At 36.0% G+C, this 18,490-nt stretch overlaps 2 protein-coding genes across 2 annotated transcripts in view; one reads left to right on the top strand and one right to left on the bottom strand.

The window, feature by feature from the left end:
• Nucleotides 1-18,490, top strand: part of LOC141334419 (serine/threonine-protein kinase SIK2-like) — a 36,973-nt gene that overhangs the window by 16,257 nt on the left and 2,226 nt on the right. The gene's annotated exons all lie outside the window — the stretch shown is intronic.
• Nucleotides 491-17,866, bottom strand: LOC141334476 (serine/threonine-protein phosphatase 2A 65 kDa regulatory subunit A beta isoform-like). The gene is made up of 15 exons (XM_073839564.1): nucleotides 17,740-17,866; nucleotides 16,763-16,853; nucleotides 16,567-16,667; nucleotides 16,237-16,469; nucleotides 14,415-14,562; nucleotides 14,041-14,196; nucleotides 12,320-12,434; nucleotides 9,159-9,229; nucleotides 6,898-7,032; nucleotides 5,363-5,536; nucleotides 5,088-5,148; nucleotides 4,774-4,928; nucleotides 3,820-3,962; nucleotides 1,754-1,845; nucleotides 491-1,535 (listed from the first exon to the last, which is right to left on the bottom strand). The coding sequence occupies exons 1-15, from the start codon at nucleotides 17,815-17,817 to the stop codon at nucleotides 1,519-1,521; spliced, it is 1,770 nt and encodes a 589-aa protein (XP_073695665.1). The 5' UTR covers nucleotides 17,818-17,866; the 3' UTR covers nucleotides 491-1,518.

Genomic DNA, 18,490 nt, shown 5'->3' with positions numbered 1-18,490 from the left:
TCCATTTAAAGATATTTTGAAATGGAATTTAACCCTGTGATGGCAAAGCTGAACTTTCAGCAACATCGCTTGTCTGCAGTGTCACATAATGCATCCTTGTTAAAAAAAAAAAAAATTATGTGTGTAAACTTATGGAATTCCTGCATTATTTGATCTTTCCTGCCATTACCTCACTGTGACTGGACATGGAAAGTTGCTGGTAACTGCTTTAATAAATTACACAAGTCACTTTTTAGAAATTCAGCGGTTTTTGTAGTTTATTTTACTTTTTTCAGGCCAGGAGAGAAGTTTGAAGTTCTGAGAGTTCAGTCTTCTATGAAAACTGGAAAAACTCATTTCCAAAGATGAAGGAAATTTGATTTCTCATGATATGCCTCCTTCAATAAACAGCTCTGCTGCAATCCACTCCCAGCTTAGACACATCCTCATGCTATATTGCGTTTTACTGTATATGACCTGACAGATTACAGAAGGTCCACACAGAGCGAAATGGGGTTATATAACGTTCTTTATTGAGTTCCCTTCTATCAAGGGCAATGTGACCATATTCATATAAAAACCGAAGCACATTCTAATGACACTCATAACATAGAAGATACTACTATACTGACTGCACTCTGAAGCTGAAGAAGAATCGGACAGTCAACATCACAGGCAAAAGCAATGTGTTACGGGAGGGAGTTTAAGATGCCCTGTGATTAATGAGCGTCTCAATATACTGACAGTCTATGGAACCTGTGTGCAAGAGGCATGCAGACGCATCATATAAAGGACACAAGTTAAAGGTCTTTTCAAAAAACAAAACAAAAAGAGAAAATGTGCAACACGGTCAATGGCACAGAATGGAGAAGCTTGCCTTCTGCAGTTAAAAAGGGCCGTTTAGGAATGCCCATCCTCTGTTATAACAGTTGCAGGAAGCAGATGGAAATTTGTCATGGTCCCTTTAAGAAGATGAGCACTTTGAGAATATGGGAACAGTATCAGAGCCCATCGCTAAAAGACGGACGTGCAGCTAGTGCTTCATGGGGTCTCGGTTCAACAACAATCAGTGTAGGACAGGGCACAGGAACAGTAATCAAATGATTTAGGTGCAGTAGTGATTCGCCCCTTTGTCATGCTGTGCGCATGCATGGGTCAACTCTTAAAATCAGCACTAAGAGCAAGTGATTCAGTCCAGAAAGTTAAATCTGGACAACTGATGCTTCAATACATCTATACGTTTCTAAATCTATGATGCTTTGTTACATTGTTACGTGGATAGTAAAACGCCATCTAAGTGTTTGACCCCAGGCTGAGGGTTAGCAAGTGAAGATACAGAGAATGAAGAGCAAGATGGTTTGTTTGGTGAACAGTTGAACAAAACACTGAGAGAAGCCAAGTATCCCTAAAACATTTCTCACTGAGAGGGAACAGAGCACACTGTTTCTCCATAAACAGTCCAGCAGACGATCCTGGATGTCAATAAATACAATGGAGGTCAACTTGAGAGATGGGTCTTACGTTCAGCGAGTAGGTACTTTAGGCCAGGGAAAGAACTTTGGGAAGAGAGCAAAAAGAAATGTCAAAACTGTCTGTTGGTTTTGTTAATATTAATCAACCAAACAGATTTAAGTCTGTTGTTTTTTAACTCGAGTGTTACATAATGGTGAGTCATCAGTTCGCACTGATACAGGTTGTATTTAAGAATGATAGTATCTTTTTGGTTTGCGTCAACAGTTGCACAACACTCGAGTGCAGCAGTTGCGGAACTCACCACTGATGGCCTCTTGGGCGAAATATTTCACATCCATGTCTTGATCTGATGCCAGCTTCTCCAACACTGGTTTCACCTCTGTCTGCAGACAGCTGTAATCAAAAAACTAAAAGTTAGACATGATGCTAATGCAAGTCACATTAAAGTTCACTTCCAGAATAAAAAGAATCCCCATGTCATCCAAGATGTTCATGTCTTTGTCTTCACTCAAAAAGAAATTAAGGTTTTTGAGGAAAACATTCCAGGATTTGCTCCATAAAGTTTACTTTAATGGTGGCCAATGGAAAAAGCATCTTTTTTTAGCAAAATGATAGGACATTTTCTTATAACACTAAAAATGATATACTTTTTAACCACAAATACTCACAATGCATTACCTGATCATGTTGGAAAGGTCACACATGAAATAGGCAGAAGTACCGACCCAATGTTTACAAAGCAAAGTCAAATGGCCTTCATAAAAAAAAAGGTGAAACAATGATGTCGGATGATTTTGAAGTTGGAGAAAATAAGAAAGGAGACCTAATCACGTGTGATCTTTTCAACGTGATTAAGTAATGCATAAAGATGTGCATAGCACAGCTAGCGCAAGATGAGCATTTGTGGTTAAAAAGTATAGAAATTTGTAGGGATGTAATGATATTAACAATATTGTGGTATCGCGATAGCAAAACTGTCTCAATGTCGCGATCTCATGGCGATATGAAACGATAGGTCTACCAGGCAAAGAGTGTAGTTTTTAAAAATTATTCAAACTTCTTATTCTAACATAAAAGGTCTTTCAAGTTTTGGACCATTAAGCTTTGACACAGCATCTGTCAAACAAACAAAACCGAAAGCACAATATGGCTTAATCCCTTCATCAGGTCTGTTTTTGCAGTGCATTTCAAAGCGAAGCGCGCACTTCAGTTCAGCTCGTGTTCTGTTTTCTGTGTCTCAGAACGGCTCAGTTCCCAGTAAATGCAGTGAACTCGTTTATTGCATGTGCTGTGAGTTTAGCACAAGTTTGGGAACACAACGGACACCAGTTATGCTTTATTTTTGTGGTAGATGATTACAGCATTTCACTAGATTTGTAGCAAGATGCATTTTTGTAAGCCTGTTTTCACTGAAGCTGGAGTTTTCCTTCAAAATAAAATAAAAACTCTACTGCTCTTTCCGTCAAAATGAAAGCTTAGAAGTGCAATATGAATTGCTGTCAGCTAGCGGTTTAAATGGGTCATGTTACTGCAGTCCAAATTCAAAATATCATTTTCAAGTGTAGAAATGAGGGAAGTAGTATTGCAAGTTCTCTACTACAAAGCAAAAGAAATACCTATGAAATATTCATTTAAATTTATTTTACAGTGCAACTGTTTTACAATATATGGCTATTACTGTCATAGGAATAACAATAATATAAAACTGCTTTTATTATTATGTTCTAATTTGTTTGGCTTTGTAAAACACCAGTGTGAATGTAATTTAGACTGAGACAGTACACCACCAATAAAAAGAGGGCTGAGTCTCCTTTAAAGTTCAGTTAATTCACTTTTTCTTATTTAAGAACATGGGCGTGAGCTCTTAATTATGAACTCAAAATGCATTAAATAGATAAAATTTAGCTTTAAAGGTACAAAATAAAAAAATAAAAAAATTCACTTCATTTGTCCTTTTTTTGTTTTAAATATCACAATAAATATCGTATCATGGACTTCATAGAGATAGTATCGTATGGTGAGATTTTGATATGTTTACATCCATATATATTTGTATTTTTTTTTAAAGAAAAAATACCAATTGTTTTACTAGATAAGATCCTTATTCCTCGGCTGGAATCATGTACAGCCCTTTGAAGCTGCCTTAAAACTGCAATTTGGACCTTCAACCTGCTGATCCCTATTGAAGTCTACTATATGGAGAAAAATCCTGGATTGTTCTTTAAAAACCTTACTTTCTTTGTGACTGAAGACAAAAAGACATGAGCATCTAGGATGAAATGGCAGTATGTAAATCAGAAATTTTTAATTTAGAAAAATGTGAGTATTTTTGACAAAATCAATTCATTAATGTGGCTGAACACATACTTGCTGTCCAGCACAGGTCCAATCTTCTGAAGAGACTTGGCCACATTGAAGCGTACATTGGCTACCTGGTCGTTGGACATCTTGAACACTACAGGGAGCATGTGTTTGGTGGTAATCTCCTGTCCACACACCTCAGACAGAGCCTAAAAAAGACAGTTACACACATCAGTGGTACTGCAGGAGTTCAAGATTAATTCAACATTGTTCTCATAAAATTTTTATAGACGACAATCTAACAATATTTCTATCATGACAACTCTCTGAAGTTTTTCACATGGTTATAGATATGGCAATGTTAATGTATTTGGTCTTGACGGAATAGATCTGGTACGCTACTAAATTGCTGCTGTTGTTGAAAACTACTGGTGTTGCTGCTGCAAACAAGTACAGGAACTTGCTACTGCCAATACAGATGCCGACATAATTCTGTGAGCATCTAAGACATACTGCTGCTGTACAAGTAGCATATATAATAACCTAAAGCAGATCTAAACAGGTGGAGCTGGGGAAGTGGAGGGTTTCAGAGGAACTCTGAAAGTGTGCTGCGAAATGCTCTAGTGAATGCTAACCAGCCATTTAAAATGTAGAGCAGCAAGCTTATTGGTCGCGTATGCAACATGAGCTAATCAGCTTGTGCCAAGTAGTTTAACTCTGTGAATATCATTGGTTTACATTAACGACCCATCAGCTTGGAGCCATCTAGAGTTTTATTATTGTAAATTGTTTTGACTCCTTTAATCATGTAATGAAAATCAAATACTGTAACAACTTACAGCAGTCAAATATTGTTTTATGGATGATGCACCATTCTACAAAGAGTATGAGAAAGATTCTAATATATTTTAATGTCAAAATGTACGTCAAACTGCGCTTTTCCACCTAGTGCATCAGCACCAACCCCATACATTCCTCTGTGACTCAGATGTTTGTTAAAGCCAATAAGCTCTGACTCACATTAATGCAGAAGAGGGTAGTCATCCTGTGCAGGTAGTTTGGGTCATTAGCCATGCCCAGCACTTTGGGCACAATGGTGTTCTGTGCCCACTCTGCTCCAAACTTCTCCACTAGCTTCATCAGGTTACAGGTGGCTGCCTCTCTGATGGCATACACTGAAGATCACAGAGAACCAAGCGTTAGTCTACTGACATAACTGCTGTTTTAATTTTTACACCACAAGTAACCAGAATTCCACACAGAATTACATTCAACACTGTGTAGGACAAATTATGCACAAGAGTTATTATGAATGTTCCTGAGAAGTAACCTACCATGATCAACGAGCCACGCCATACATAGAGAATTGAGTTTCTCATCAAAGAACTCTACACCCTGCAAGCACGAGAAAGAGGGGGAAAAAAGGGTACATCATATCAGTTAGATTAGCTTACACGACCCAAGGCGACTTGGCAGCAATAAGCTAACAGGATAATTAGTTAAATGCTTCAAGTGTTAAGAGAGACTGAAGTATAGGAACTGACCACCGGAACATTCCGAACTCTATTTCAGGATAAAGCATTCTAGGACATTGACGGTTGGGACTCACCAGCTGTCCAGCCAGAAGGGGCATGTATTCAATGATTGCCAGTCGCACTCGCCATTTGGCATCCTCAGCGAGCTCAACAATCGCCGGAAGCAAAGACTGAGAAAGCTGGCGGATTCCAATCACCTCGTTCACGCAGTCCAAGTTGGAGATGATGTTGAGGCGAACCTCTGGACACTACAGGAAGAACATGACAAATTGTAACACTGCAGGACAACATGTTAAAAAAAATAACCAATACAACTGAGTGCTGTTATTAGCAACTATAACTATTAAAAAAGGAAAATTGGTAATTGAAATGAAAAATATCGGAAAAAAAAAAAAAACTTGGCAACTAAATAAAACAGGGTTCGTAGAGATACTGTAAAATAAAATTCTAGGACTTTAAACGCTACTTTACACTACATTTCACTTATTGTTTGATATTTTCTACTGTTAAAAAAAAAATCCAAAATTCAGATCTGAATCAACTGGTTTGCAATCTGTAATTGTGTGAATATTACGTGAAAACATAAGTGTTTAATTTTTTAAATAAACCTATTTCAACTCAATCATTTCTCAAGTACCTTTTAAGGAATATTGCCATTTTCAAGCGTTTTCCAGGCCTTACATTTTAAAAAGTCAAATTCAAGTACTTCAAGCACTTTAAGCACCTTGTACGAACCCTGATAAAATTAATAAAGTTAAACATAAAAATTTAAGCTAAAGAAAAAAAAATTGAATGAAAAATTTAAATACTAAAAGCATATAAAATTTAAAGTAAAATTAAAAATAAAATACGAAAATACTAGCACTGATTAATTTTTCCCAGTAAAATTCCCAACAAATAAAATTACATATAACTTTTTACTTTTCTCTGTAATCGGCTCAAAATGATTCACTAAATGATTCATTAAACTGTCTTAATCAAGCAATTTGTGTGCAATTAAAACAGCACGTTGCACTGTATATTCATCTCTACATACAGTCAGCAAGAATGTTAACCATTAAATCATTGCAAAGCGTCAAGTTTTCTAAATTTACAGGCTGACAACTACATGAGAGGTTTTTTTTCTTTTTGCAGAACAACAGTACAAGAACTGACACAGAATAGGAAACATCTTCCTGACTTAAAACATGGATCAATGCACACTGCAGTCCAGGAGCTGGCTTTGTTCTATTTATTTCGTGCAGTCTGTGTGACTGACAGATGTTCAAAGACTTCTCCCAAGCAGCTTAAAGAGGAGCGATCGCAATACAGACAGCAACAAGCAACAAAAAGCTCCAGCAAATAAAGAGATGAGACGTGAGATAGTGTGCCTCACTCGTCCATTCATCTCTCACTTCAATGCTTTCTGCTTTCCACTAAAAGGCTAGCATTAGCAATGCCTCACCTCAACAGGATCAAAGTAAGCAGTTGCACAGAAGTATCATCTGTGACTGGAACATGACGCAAATTACCTCAGCCAGACCTGTGCTGTCTCCCTCTCACACACACACACACACACACACACACACACACACACACACACACACACACGCACGCGCAGCAGGCTTACCTCATCTTTGAGCTGGGCCAGGAAAAGGGGAAGCAGGTGCTCAATGGTGTTGTCTTTGCCTAAGATGGTGGAGAGGCCCATAATGACTGACGCCAGTGCAGACTTCACATGCTGATTAGTGTCTGAGACAAGTTCCTATTGACAGAGGAGCAAAAAACAAAATGCCAATGACTATCAATTCTTCAACACAACCCTCAAAATAATCTTTAAAAAAAAAAAAAAAAAAAAATTCTTACTTGTATCCATATATACTGGAGTTTTTGTATTTTGCTACTGATCCTAACCAGTACGGATACAATGGCAAATTTAAATTTAACAATGGTAGATATATTTTGGCTATCAGTGGGCAGGACAGTATTTTAGTACCGATTTACTGTTTTAAGTTTGTTTATAACTCAAGTGTTACATAATGTCAAGCTTTTTTTGCTCAGATGTTAAGAATCTTGCACTTGGTTTGTCCATCTGATTTCAAATAAAAGGAAAAAGAAAATCAATGAAGAACTTTACAAAGAACTTTTGTACTGTATTGTGCAAAAATATGCACTGCTCCAACAAAAACTACTATATTAAATACAAGCTAGAGTACATACACTATCAGTCAAAAGTTTTTGAACAGTAAGATTCTTAATCTTACTCCAGTCTTTAGTGTCACATGATCCTCAGAAATCATTCTAATATGCTGATTTGCTGTTATAGAAACATTTATTTTTATTATTATTAATATTTAAAATACCTAAATATTGAGCGGGGGGGGGGGGTATAGAAAGTAATACTTTTATTTAGCAAGGATGCTTACAATTTATCAAAAGTGATGAAAAAAACATGTATAATGTTACACTTCTCTACATTTCTATTTCGGATTCTATTTTTTTTATTCACCACAAAATAAAAAAAATAAAAAAATCTAAGCCGTTTTCAACATCATAGTAATAATAAACGTTTTTTGAGCAGCAAATCAGAATATTAGAATGATTTCTGAAGGATCATGTGAAGGGAGTAATAATGCTAAAAATTCAGCTTTGAAATCCCAGGAATCAATTGCATTTTTGTGCTATACTTTGGATCAAATAAATGCAGTTTGTTGAACAGAATATACTTTATTAAATAATAAAAATCTTACTGTTCAACAACTTTTGACTGGTAGTGTACACTACCGTTAAAAAGTTTAGGGACACAATTATTTTGTACTGATGTATTAAAATAATCCAAAGTCACAAAATCAATTTATTATGTTGCCATCAAAGAAAATGGTTTCCACAATAACATTAAGCATTGTGAAATTAATCACTGTTTAACGTAATTATACATAAATATTTCTTATACATTAATGCAAAAACATCTAATACATTAAAACTAAAATTACTTTGAATTGTACAAATATTTTACAATACTACTGCTTTACTGTATTTTTGATCAAATAAATGCAGTCTTAGTGAGCATAAGGGACTCTTCAAAAACACAAACTTTTATCGACCCCTAACTTTTGAATGGTACTGTACTGTACCATAAACCATTATAAAATGTTCAGCCACGATTATGAAATCAAAACAAATGCCTGGTATCAGTACACATTCATACTGCAGAGGGAAGATCTTACGTAAAGCAATAAAATATCCAAGTCTACAAGAAAGCGGAACAAAGCAGTCTACGCATAATTGACCATGTTGAATGTTTATACTGGTATTAAACACGTCAAAGCTCCGTCTTCTGTTAAGGAAGTTTCAAATGTACTTCAGCTACACAAAAGGTTTGTAATAAAATGTGCTGTGATGCCATGAATCTTGCAATTATTTGTATCTATGCTGTGGGCCATAGCATGTATTTTGGTGGACATGTCCAAACTAATGAACACACTCAAAAATATATATTTATTAGCTACTAAGATAACCTGGCCAAAAGCGTTTGAAGTAGAAGCAAAGGAAGAGGCATTTTCACCAGAACCAGATGTTTTTCACAATATAGGAGAAAACACTGATTGATATGCACTAAGTGACACAGAGCACAAAAGTGTTGTAGTGTTGCTACAGCCAGTAGGTCAGACCACAGACACAATGACACACTGTTAATCTGATCTTGTTTAAGTCTTAGACACTTAAAGAACAGATGCTGACTCGAGAGTTATCTGCCAGTAAGTGATCCAGGATTGGAACTGTGCACCAATTAAATGTGATGAGCACTGGAACAATGATCCACAAGTAATCAGTCTGAAATGTGACAGACTGCAGAGATGCTGACAAGTGCTGAGTAAAAAAGCATTTTACCTTAACGCAGGGGAGAATGTGTGTCATGATGATAGTCTCTCTACTGTCTTCCGGCAAATTTTCACAGAATTCTGAAAACAACAACAAAAAAAATCAACTAGGGCCATCACAATATAAATATTTCAATATATTGACACTGAAAGAAAAGAATAAAGAAAACAGGCAAATTTTATCAAATTCAATATATATATATGAGCAATATCACACGAGTAGACTTGAGATATGGCTGTATATCAGCACGGTTGTGATTCGCCACAGGCCGAGTGCCGTAGGTAATCACAGAGTGCCGATATACAGCCATATCTCAAGTCTACTCGTGATATTGCGTTTATACAACAGTTCGACAGCACGAGTGTGTAAATGCATAAAAAAAATAACAACGGGGTGTCTTTAAAAAACCTCTTTTGTGCGAACTATTCCTTCCGCCATGAATTCAAATCAAAGTTTGACGGTTGATCAGCTGAGCATAAGCTTCTTCGTTACTAGTTCCAAAACGTCACTTTAGAACTAGTAACGAAGGAATGTTGAGTTGCTTCATTGAAAGCCTATTGTATTACTGCATCAAAATCTCACTGTATCATGTTTGAGTATTATCGCAGAGAGATGGACTGAGCGAGTCATTAACGTACCTGCATCTGATGAAGCATTCATTATTCATATTCACGATGATATGACATCAAGGCCGTAACCAGGGTTTGAAAATTAGTGAGGTCCGAAGTAAGGTGTTAAGAATTGTGCTATAATAACAACACCCACAAATGCACTACATATAGCCTAAACTTCAAAATAGACAGACATGTAGATGATTATGAAAGATTTTTTATTCAGTATAATGTTTTACATGGAAAGTTCGTTTTTTTTAGGTAAGGGAATTTTTATTTTATAACAAGTTATAAAAATAACGTTAGAATAATGACACTGACATAAAACTTGACAACATCTGATTTGACCGTAGATACTGAATGAGGAAAACGCGTTTTTCTCAGCTACTGAGAGTCAACCGCTTTCACGCACGTCTTTCAAAATAATAGTGTAGCGTCAGAAAAAACAGAATTACGTTTGTTGTTTCTTTGACTGCACACTCCGCGACCCACTCAAAACGTTTTTGTGACCCACCAGTTGAGAAACACTGCTTTGATTAATGTTTTTTGATGACTTAAGGTTAACTAAAGAGCATGAGACGTCTTCCTGCTGGCCAGTAACGTTAACGTTATTTGGCATAGTAGGCTATTTCATTCTGTAACAAACAGATTTGTATTATGCTATTGTTTTTGATAGTGTTATACATTTCTTTCAGATATTAACGATGATCACTGCGTTTGTTTTACCGATTGTGGTATCTTCCTGTCAGCAATTAAGTTACAGATTGTCTATAAGCTTTTTTTATGAATGTAGAATGTTGCCAGATATTGCATCGAAAAACAAGCAATTACAAAAAGAAAGAAAAAGATATCCGAAATATGTTCAAAGCTTGTGTTTTGTAAATAAGATTAATATATCACTAACGTTCAACTTTCCACTTTATAAACGTCCCAAAGTGTCACACTAAATTGGAAAAACGAGTAAAAAACACGTATAATAGGTGGATCTGGCAACAAACGGAGGCTGCACCCGCGCTCTCAAGCCCCGTTCACTGCACTAGCTTCTTGCAGCAACATGAATTGCAAACACTCATGTGATATGAGGTGGTTTAAACGGCTAAATAATCATTCAGAGAGCTTGACATTTTATTTTTGAACATAAATGACCGAGGTCCAGACCTCTGTGACCTCATAGCTGGCTACGGCCGTGTATGACATTAGTTTGAATGTTTACTGAAGAAAGCGTTAATATCTGTTCATCTATTAAGGGTGATTTTGCTGCTCAGTGCATTTATTCGCTGTGGCAAACTTGAAGCTAAAAATAACTTCCGCTTAACTTCAGTTTAAAAGTCCCAAAGTCACTATTAACTGCTCACTAATAACACGGTCTCTTGTCGCCATCTAAAGGCGGATCAATGTAACGTTAACTAAATTCACCATCACGAATGTAAGCACGTTACTCAATACTAAGTACTATTATTAAATACATTTAAAATATAGTTTATATACATTTTTATCTATTGAGTAATAATATTTAATAAACAACAAAAACAGGCATCAAAAAGTTGCTGGGCAATTCAGTCAAGAGTAAAGGCAGCATTCAGCATTGAATTTACATAAACATGCTACATGAACTATCTTCTTATCTGGAACAAATAATAAATTCATGAGATCAAAGACTGCCCGTTAGATTTACCCATAATGAATTACATGTCATGTGTAACCACTACAGAGACATCAGAGCCAGATCCTGAAGATCTGGCCGTGGTGAGAGCGCTCGAGCGGATTGATGAGTGCAGAACGCCCCCTGACGTTATGGGTCTCGCACGTCCGAAAACGACGAAGCAAATTTTCAAACAGACGTTATCTTTATTAACAAACTGCATATTTGAACTACAAACAAGTACATTCTCGCCTGAAAACCTCTTAAAACTACATTCCGTGACACACAAAGAGTATTATTTATAAAATGATACGGGATTTGGACGTTCGCCATGACACTCGGAAAAAAACGGTCCCGGCTAGAACACGCGGAGTGATACAAAATTGTGAAAGGGCGTTCCTGTAGCGATACCAGTAGAATATCTCACGGTTCTCAACCAATCAGATTTGAGAACCAGAAAGAACTGTTGTATAAATACACACACACACACATATACATATATACATACATATATACACATATATGCACACACACATACTTTTTTCTGAAATTTGCCACAGCTTATTTGTTTTCATTTAACCATCAAAATGGAAAAAAAGAGAAAAAAAAAAAAAAAACACTCCAAGAAAATTCAAACAGAAAAAAGGAATTTGAGAAAAAATAAAACTGATTCCATAGGGCCCTACTATAATTTGTTTTATACTTATATTTTTCAGTTTTGTACTAAATGTCACTTATTTACCAACATTTTACACTTTTAAATGTAATAAAACATGACAAATGCTTATGCATCTTTATTTCTCTCAATGCAATTTTGATTTATAGACACCCAAGTTGCATTTGCAACTTATTTTACTGAAAATATCTATTACTCAAAGTAAAAGGAGTGATTTAGCAGATTTGGTGCTTTTTCTCACCTTTTACTTTGTTTGCAGCAGCAGCACGAACCTCAGCCTCGCAGTCTTTCAAAAGGTTCTGGAAGGCTGGCACTAGGTCATTCTTTGTGATTTCTGGACCCACAGCTTTCTGCAGCTATAAATTCACAGAGACAAGCATGTCACTTCACATTTCCATTTCACAGTAGCACTTCAACATTTCCTGCAGACTCAAGGACAAAGACACTTCCGGTGCATGCTAGGATACAATCAAGTCTATTCTAGCACTGCGCATTAGATGTGGTGCATAATTCTCATTTCTAAAGCAGGTCAAAACGCCTGTGGTCATTGCTCTTTAAACCAGGATATTTCTAGGTATTTATATCGCAGCATTCAACATTTCCTTTCCCATATCTGACATTAAGAGTGGATCAGGATAATCCACAATCATCCGATGACACGACAAATATTATCATATTATTATGGAAAGAAACTGCATTTAGGTCATGTTGCACAACAATGAGCAGTGTGCATCAGAGCAGGATTATAGAGACCAGTGAACTTTTATGAGGTGTCATCCTGAAACTGTGATCCAGCTGCTGAACCTTAGCAGGGATACATAACAGAGAAGAGGTTTCCAGGTAGCTTATATAACATTAGCAATATAAAAAAAAAAGTTACAGGGTACACAAATACACATCATAAAGCAGTGATTGCTGGATCGCCATTTACTGGTAGAGCTCTGTCAATACTGAAACAACATTCATTTATGAACCTCAAACGATTTAGTGGTTTTTATCAGTCAGACAAGGTGGTTACTTAGCTTATACTGGACTCACTTAAGCTCACAATAGTTTGTCTGATGTAACGAACTACAACAAGAATTTGCTGATCGCAGTGTGTTGGGGGAGGAAATTAATGAGGGCTTGTGGCAAATATGCCACTAAAATGAACAAAAAAGCCCCATAAATTCAAGACAAAGACGCAAAAATTCTCCCTGCACAATTAAACAACATATTACGGCTGTTGCGATTAAAATGAAATGTGAAAATGAAAGTGTCAATTCGCAGAATTACATTCAGATTCGCTAAATGTAGTTTATATTACAGTTTATATTGTTTTCTATATTGATATTAATAATAATTACAGCAAAAAAAGCAATAATATACAATAATGATTTTTGTCATAATATTGCAACCCTATGAGCTCGTTTTTTCATTTAGATACAATTTTAGAGTACCGGTATATGGTAATTGACAACAGTTTCAAATATTAAAGTAATTGGATAAATGTATATATATGTTTTTTTATTATAAGGTGATTATAAAAATTGCCCTTACAAATTTCTGACCCTGGTCCGTTGTGTGGCACACACAAAGTAGCAGCCAGTCGCTTCAATAGACTGCAGTGTAGTTCAAGACTGGTTTGTTATAACGAAGATATTAAAAAGGACAACCATTTTCAGCTGTGATAAAAAGCACCAAATTATGTGATACTGAAGACTGGAGTAATGGCTGCTGAAAATTCAGTTTTGCCACAAGAATAAATTCCATTTTATAAAATGTTAAAATGGAAAGCAGTTATTTTCAATTGAAATATTCAACAATATTACTGTTTTTAAACAAATGCAGTCTTTGATACTTTTCAAAATCCTACCAAGCCCTAACTTGAACAGTAATGGAATTCTGTGATGAACACTAGGATTTTTCAATAAAATTCAATTACGTATAATTAACATCACACATGATTTGCTTTTGGCTTACATCAGAGAATTTGTCTGCAACCATGTAGCGAACCCTCCAGGACTTGTCCTCTGCTGCCTGGCGCAGAGTGGGCATAACCAGAGCTTCCAGATCCTCTTGAGGCAACAGAGTGGCAATACTGACGCCAGCCTCCACAGCCAGGAGACGAACAGAGTCCTACAGTGATGTAAATGTTTGCATTCAGATGTCAGAAGAAAACACTTTGATATTTAACATACAATTCTGCTCCAGCACCGTGTTACATAAACACAATGAAAACCTTTCAAGCCTCCAATGGTCTTGTCATGCAACATGTGCTCGGAGAATTTAGCTGTGGTTTGAGTAATGACGGAATTAGAGTGTGTATATTTTAGTGAGTATTACTGAAACCAGACCTGTTCGTCAGATGCCAATGCAGTGAAGAGAGAAATGATGTCACTCTTGACATACTCCAGCTCTAACACTTTGGCAAATTCACCCAGCTTGGAGGCGGCTGCACGCCGCACCATGGGAGTATCATCAGAACACAGGGTACGGAAGTGCCTGAGGAGAGATGATACATGTGTTAACATGTTTCCAATGAAACAGAAAATAAGGACGATGAGGTATTGATTTTCCTTTCCACTACGGTGATTTTAACAAGCTGTAACTAATTACGCTCAGTCTAAAAGGCTACTCACACCCAGAGTGAATAATTACCACAATAAACAATACATTTAAGCAATACGTTTCTATGGACCTATTCACACCAGGACAAAAATGTGTCTGACGTCACAATGTGCTATAGATTCCGTATTAAACTCAGTAAGATATAAACCAGCTGGAACCCTACAGCTGCTGAAACTGTTAATACAAAAAATATGCCACAGCAAAAGAAAGAAGGGATGTGCAAAGTGGGAATGCATTTAATATGCATATACACTGGTGTGAATATTACAAAATGTGTTAAAAACATGTCCGGATCATGTTTTACCCCAAAATCTAAATTATGCTTGTTTTAGAACCTTTTTTTCCATTGTGAAAAAGGAAAATAATCAAACATCAATACTTCAGATTTAATTACATTAATCTTTTTACTGTAATACATTTATGTACTTGCAAGAATTAACAGTAATGAGACACCAATGAGAATCACTTATGTGGGAATTACCAATAAAAAAATCTTAATGGCCCTAAATAAGTTTTTTTAAATAGATTCTAGCACCATATTTGACCCTGGATCACAAAACCAGTCATAAGGGAATTTGAGCATGCAAAAAAAAATCTAATATTGAGAAAATCGTCTTTAAAGTTGTCCAAATAAAGTTCTTAGCAATGCATATTACTAATCAATAAATTAAGTTTTCATACATTTATGGTATGAAATGTACAAAATATCTCCATAGAACATGATCTTTACTTAATATCCTAATGAGTTTTGGCATAAAAGAAAAATCGATAATTTTGACCCATACAATGGACATCTTTATTGTTGGCTATTGCTACAAATATACCCATGCTACTTAAGACTGGTTTTGTGATCCAGGGTCACGAACCACAAAACCAGTCTTAAGTCGCTGGGGTATATTTGTAGCAATAGCCAAAAATACATTGTATGGGTCAAAATTACTGATTTTTCTTTTATGTCAAAAATCATTAGGAAATTAAGTAAAGATCATGTTACATTAAGATTATTTGTAAAATTCCTACTGTAAACCTATCAAAATGTAATTTTTGATTAGTAATATGCATTGTTAAGAACTTACTTTGGACAACTTTAAAGGTGATTTTCTCAGTATTTTGATTTTTTGCACCCTTAGATTCCAGATTTTCAAATAGATGTATCTCGGCCAAATATTGTCCTATCCTAACAAACTATACATCAATAGAAAGCTTATTTATTGAGCTTCCTATTATTATTTAAAAGCCATTTCTTTCATTGACTTAATTTATGCTGATTTTAGTCAAATTATTGTATTACATTCATCTTTAAAACATAATTTATGTATTTGGCAGAATTACAAAGGCACAAGAATCTACAAAAAAATGATGTGCACAGATAAGCCAAAGAGTAATTTATATAGACATTGCAATATATTCCATAAAAAAAGACATAATTTTGAATTCATAGTGATTTTTTTTTTTAAACTGAGTGTAAAATAAGTGTGAACAACCCTGTATTAAATGCATCAACGTTTCCAAAATGAAAATGCAGCATAATAGAAAAAAAAAACTTACTGGCGAATCTCAGCTTTGACTGTACTGGAAACTCGTGGGTAGCAGACACTGAAAAGTCCGCAGGCAGAGGTACGCGATGTGAACCAGTCTCCGCTGGCCAAACGCTTCACCAGTGGCTCAAAGTGCACTTCCAGGTCCACTGGAGAGTGTTCATGGGAGATCTTCCGCAGCGACTCCACTGCCTTGTCTCGCACCACTGTTTCTTCAACCGTAGCCAAACTCTCCAAAGGGGGCTACAAAAAACAATACACAAGTCAGCAAGTACAAGCAAACAATTGAGAATTCTCTCATTTAGTCTATTTCAGCATGAAATTAAGTCAAATAACTTACAAGGAGACAGTGCACATATTCAGGGCCTCCAACCAGCATGGTGAAGTTCCCCAGTTGTTCAGCAAGAGCAAGCAGAACTTCATCCTCATCATAGATGGTATCTGATCAATCACAAAAAGATATGCATGAGAAGAGTTTACTACAACTAAAATAAATCTGTTGCAATCATAGATTGGAAAAAATAGCAGTTCCTTACCTGTGAGGAAAGGCAGAAGTTCAGTGCGTGTTCTTTCAACGCCTAGAGCTAAGGCGATGGTGGACAGTTTCTTAATGCTGTTCAATCGTAACTACATGAAAAAAGGCAAAAAAGTAAGTAAAGAACAGAGTCTTGGTATTTAAACATCTGACTTGCTAAGGGACCAAACAGACTACTAGGTTATTGTTTACAACTTATGAACTCTAAATGATGGCTTGACAGATGGCAGACTAAAGGAATAATGACATCTTAACCTATCCATTGAGACCGAAAAAACTAAAACATTTATTTGAGTCCTCTAATTATAAGTCCTGAATATTAATAATAAGAGGAAAATGAGCTCACCTTTTGGTGACAGTTGCTAATAATCAGTAACTGGTGTGTTTTACATTTGTAAACATATATGGAACAGATATTAAATGCTGTAAATAAGAATTAAGTTAACTAATAAATCTGAAGTGTCGCTGAATTATCTTCTTATCGCTTACGGTTGCTTGATTCGCTTTTCACTGAAATGACAAACTATATCAATGTGTAGTTATAGTGCAAACTACTCAACATTTATACTTAAGTGTTTTAAAATGTCTTGTAATGAAATGTTGTGATTCTCTGATTAAGTGGGCGAGTCAATGACATACCAGTTAAATCACATAACTAGCCGTGTTAGCAAACACACAAACTTCTCTGCGTCATTTACACTCGAAACGAAATCATTTTACACACACCCTATAATACATGTAGGTGTACTAAATGGCTTGCTGGTGGCTTTATCTGTCTTTGAAATTGATATATATTCCTGTAATGTCTTGATCGCTGAATTATCTTCTCGTTGCTAACCGCTTGGCTAAACTAGGACAGGCCCATATTACCGGTTGCTGGTAGCTAACGTTAACTGTTTACTGCTGTCAATCCAAGCCTACGCGTTCGCGTCTATTTCTCAAACTAGATATTGTTGTTAAACTACGTATTTTGTTTACCTGAACATCTTCATTCCTTAATTCGTCAATTAGTACGGCAATAGGGTAAAGAGAGTCGTCGCTGTCTGCTCCCGCCATCTTGGATGCTAAAGGCTGCTTAGCCAGTTCCTGCTACGGGGTTTCTCACAGCTGCCTGGAGACTGTGCACGAGCCCGTGCACGAGACCAGCCCCAGCAAACTAAAAACAGCGCGCGAGCTCGAGATGCGCGCACCCCAGCCCAGCACAGTGACTGTGGTCACTTCATTCACAAACACAAATCATTTTCATTCAGATAATTTGGTGGGAAAAAATAGGAGGTTATTATTTAACAATTAATCATTATAAAATTAATCTAATATTGAGACAAAAGACTTTTCGTTTAATTGAATGTTATTAAATCAACTGTTTTCAACACCTGATCCAAGAGGTCATGGTAAATGGAATAGAAAAAACACTTGAGGTTATTATGTATAACTTTTAATTACTTTCAATATATGTTAAGTGAAATGTTTTTTTAATTATTGTTGAATAAGTGTTAAGCCCATTATTTTGAGGCAAAACAAAAAACTCTAGGTTCAGGGACTAAAGCCCCCCTAAGATCCAATGTGGTAAAAAATAAATAAATAAAGGCTGTCAAAAACACTGCTCGGTTGGCAGAGGACACGGAGGTAGTATTCTAGGTATAAGCTATTATGAATTGTTGTCCATTATTGTGAGGAAATAGATTTCTTGTGAAGTATGTGGTCTGACATTTACTTTTCCAATCATCAT

The sequence above is a fragment of the Garra rufa genome, chromosome 5 (assembly GCF_049309525.1).
Source record: "Garra rufa chromosome 5, GarRuf1.0, whole genome shotgun sequence".
Taxonomy (NCBI): Eukaryota; Metazoa; Chordata; class Actinopteri; order Cypriniformes; family Cyprinidae; genus Garra; species Garra rufa.
Note: the sequence above shows the minus strand (reverse complement) of the source record. Positions and strands in the feature narration are given on the sequence as shown.

Coding starts and splice junctions, on each gene's coding strand:
- LOC141334476 (XM_073839564.1), bottom strand. CDS start 17,817: ATGGCGGGAGCAGACAGCGACGACTCTCTTTACCCTATTGCCGTACTA. Junction 14,197..14,414: donor CATTGGCATCTGACGAACAG/GTCTGGTTTCAG, acceptor ACATCACTGTAG/GACTCTGTTCGTCTCCTGGC. Junction 5,537..6,897: donor TGGCCCAGCTCAAAGATGAG/GTAAGCCTGCTG, acceptor TTCTTCCTGTAG/TGTCCAGAGGTTCGCCTCAA.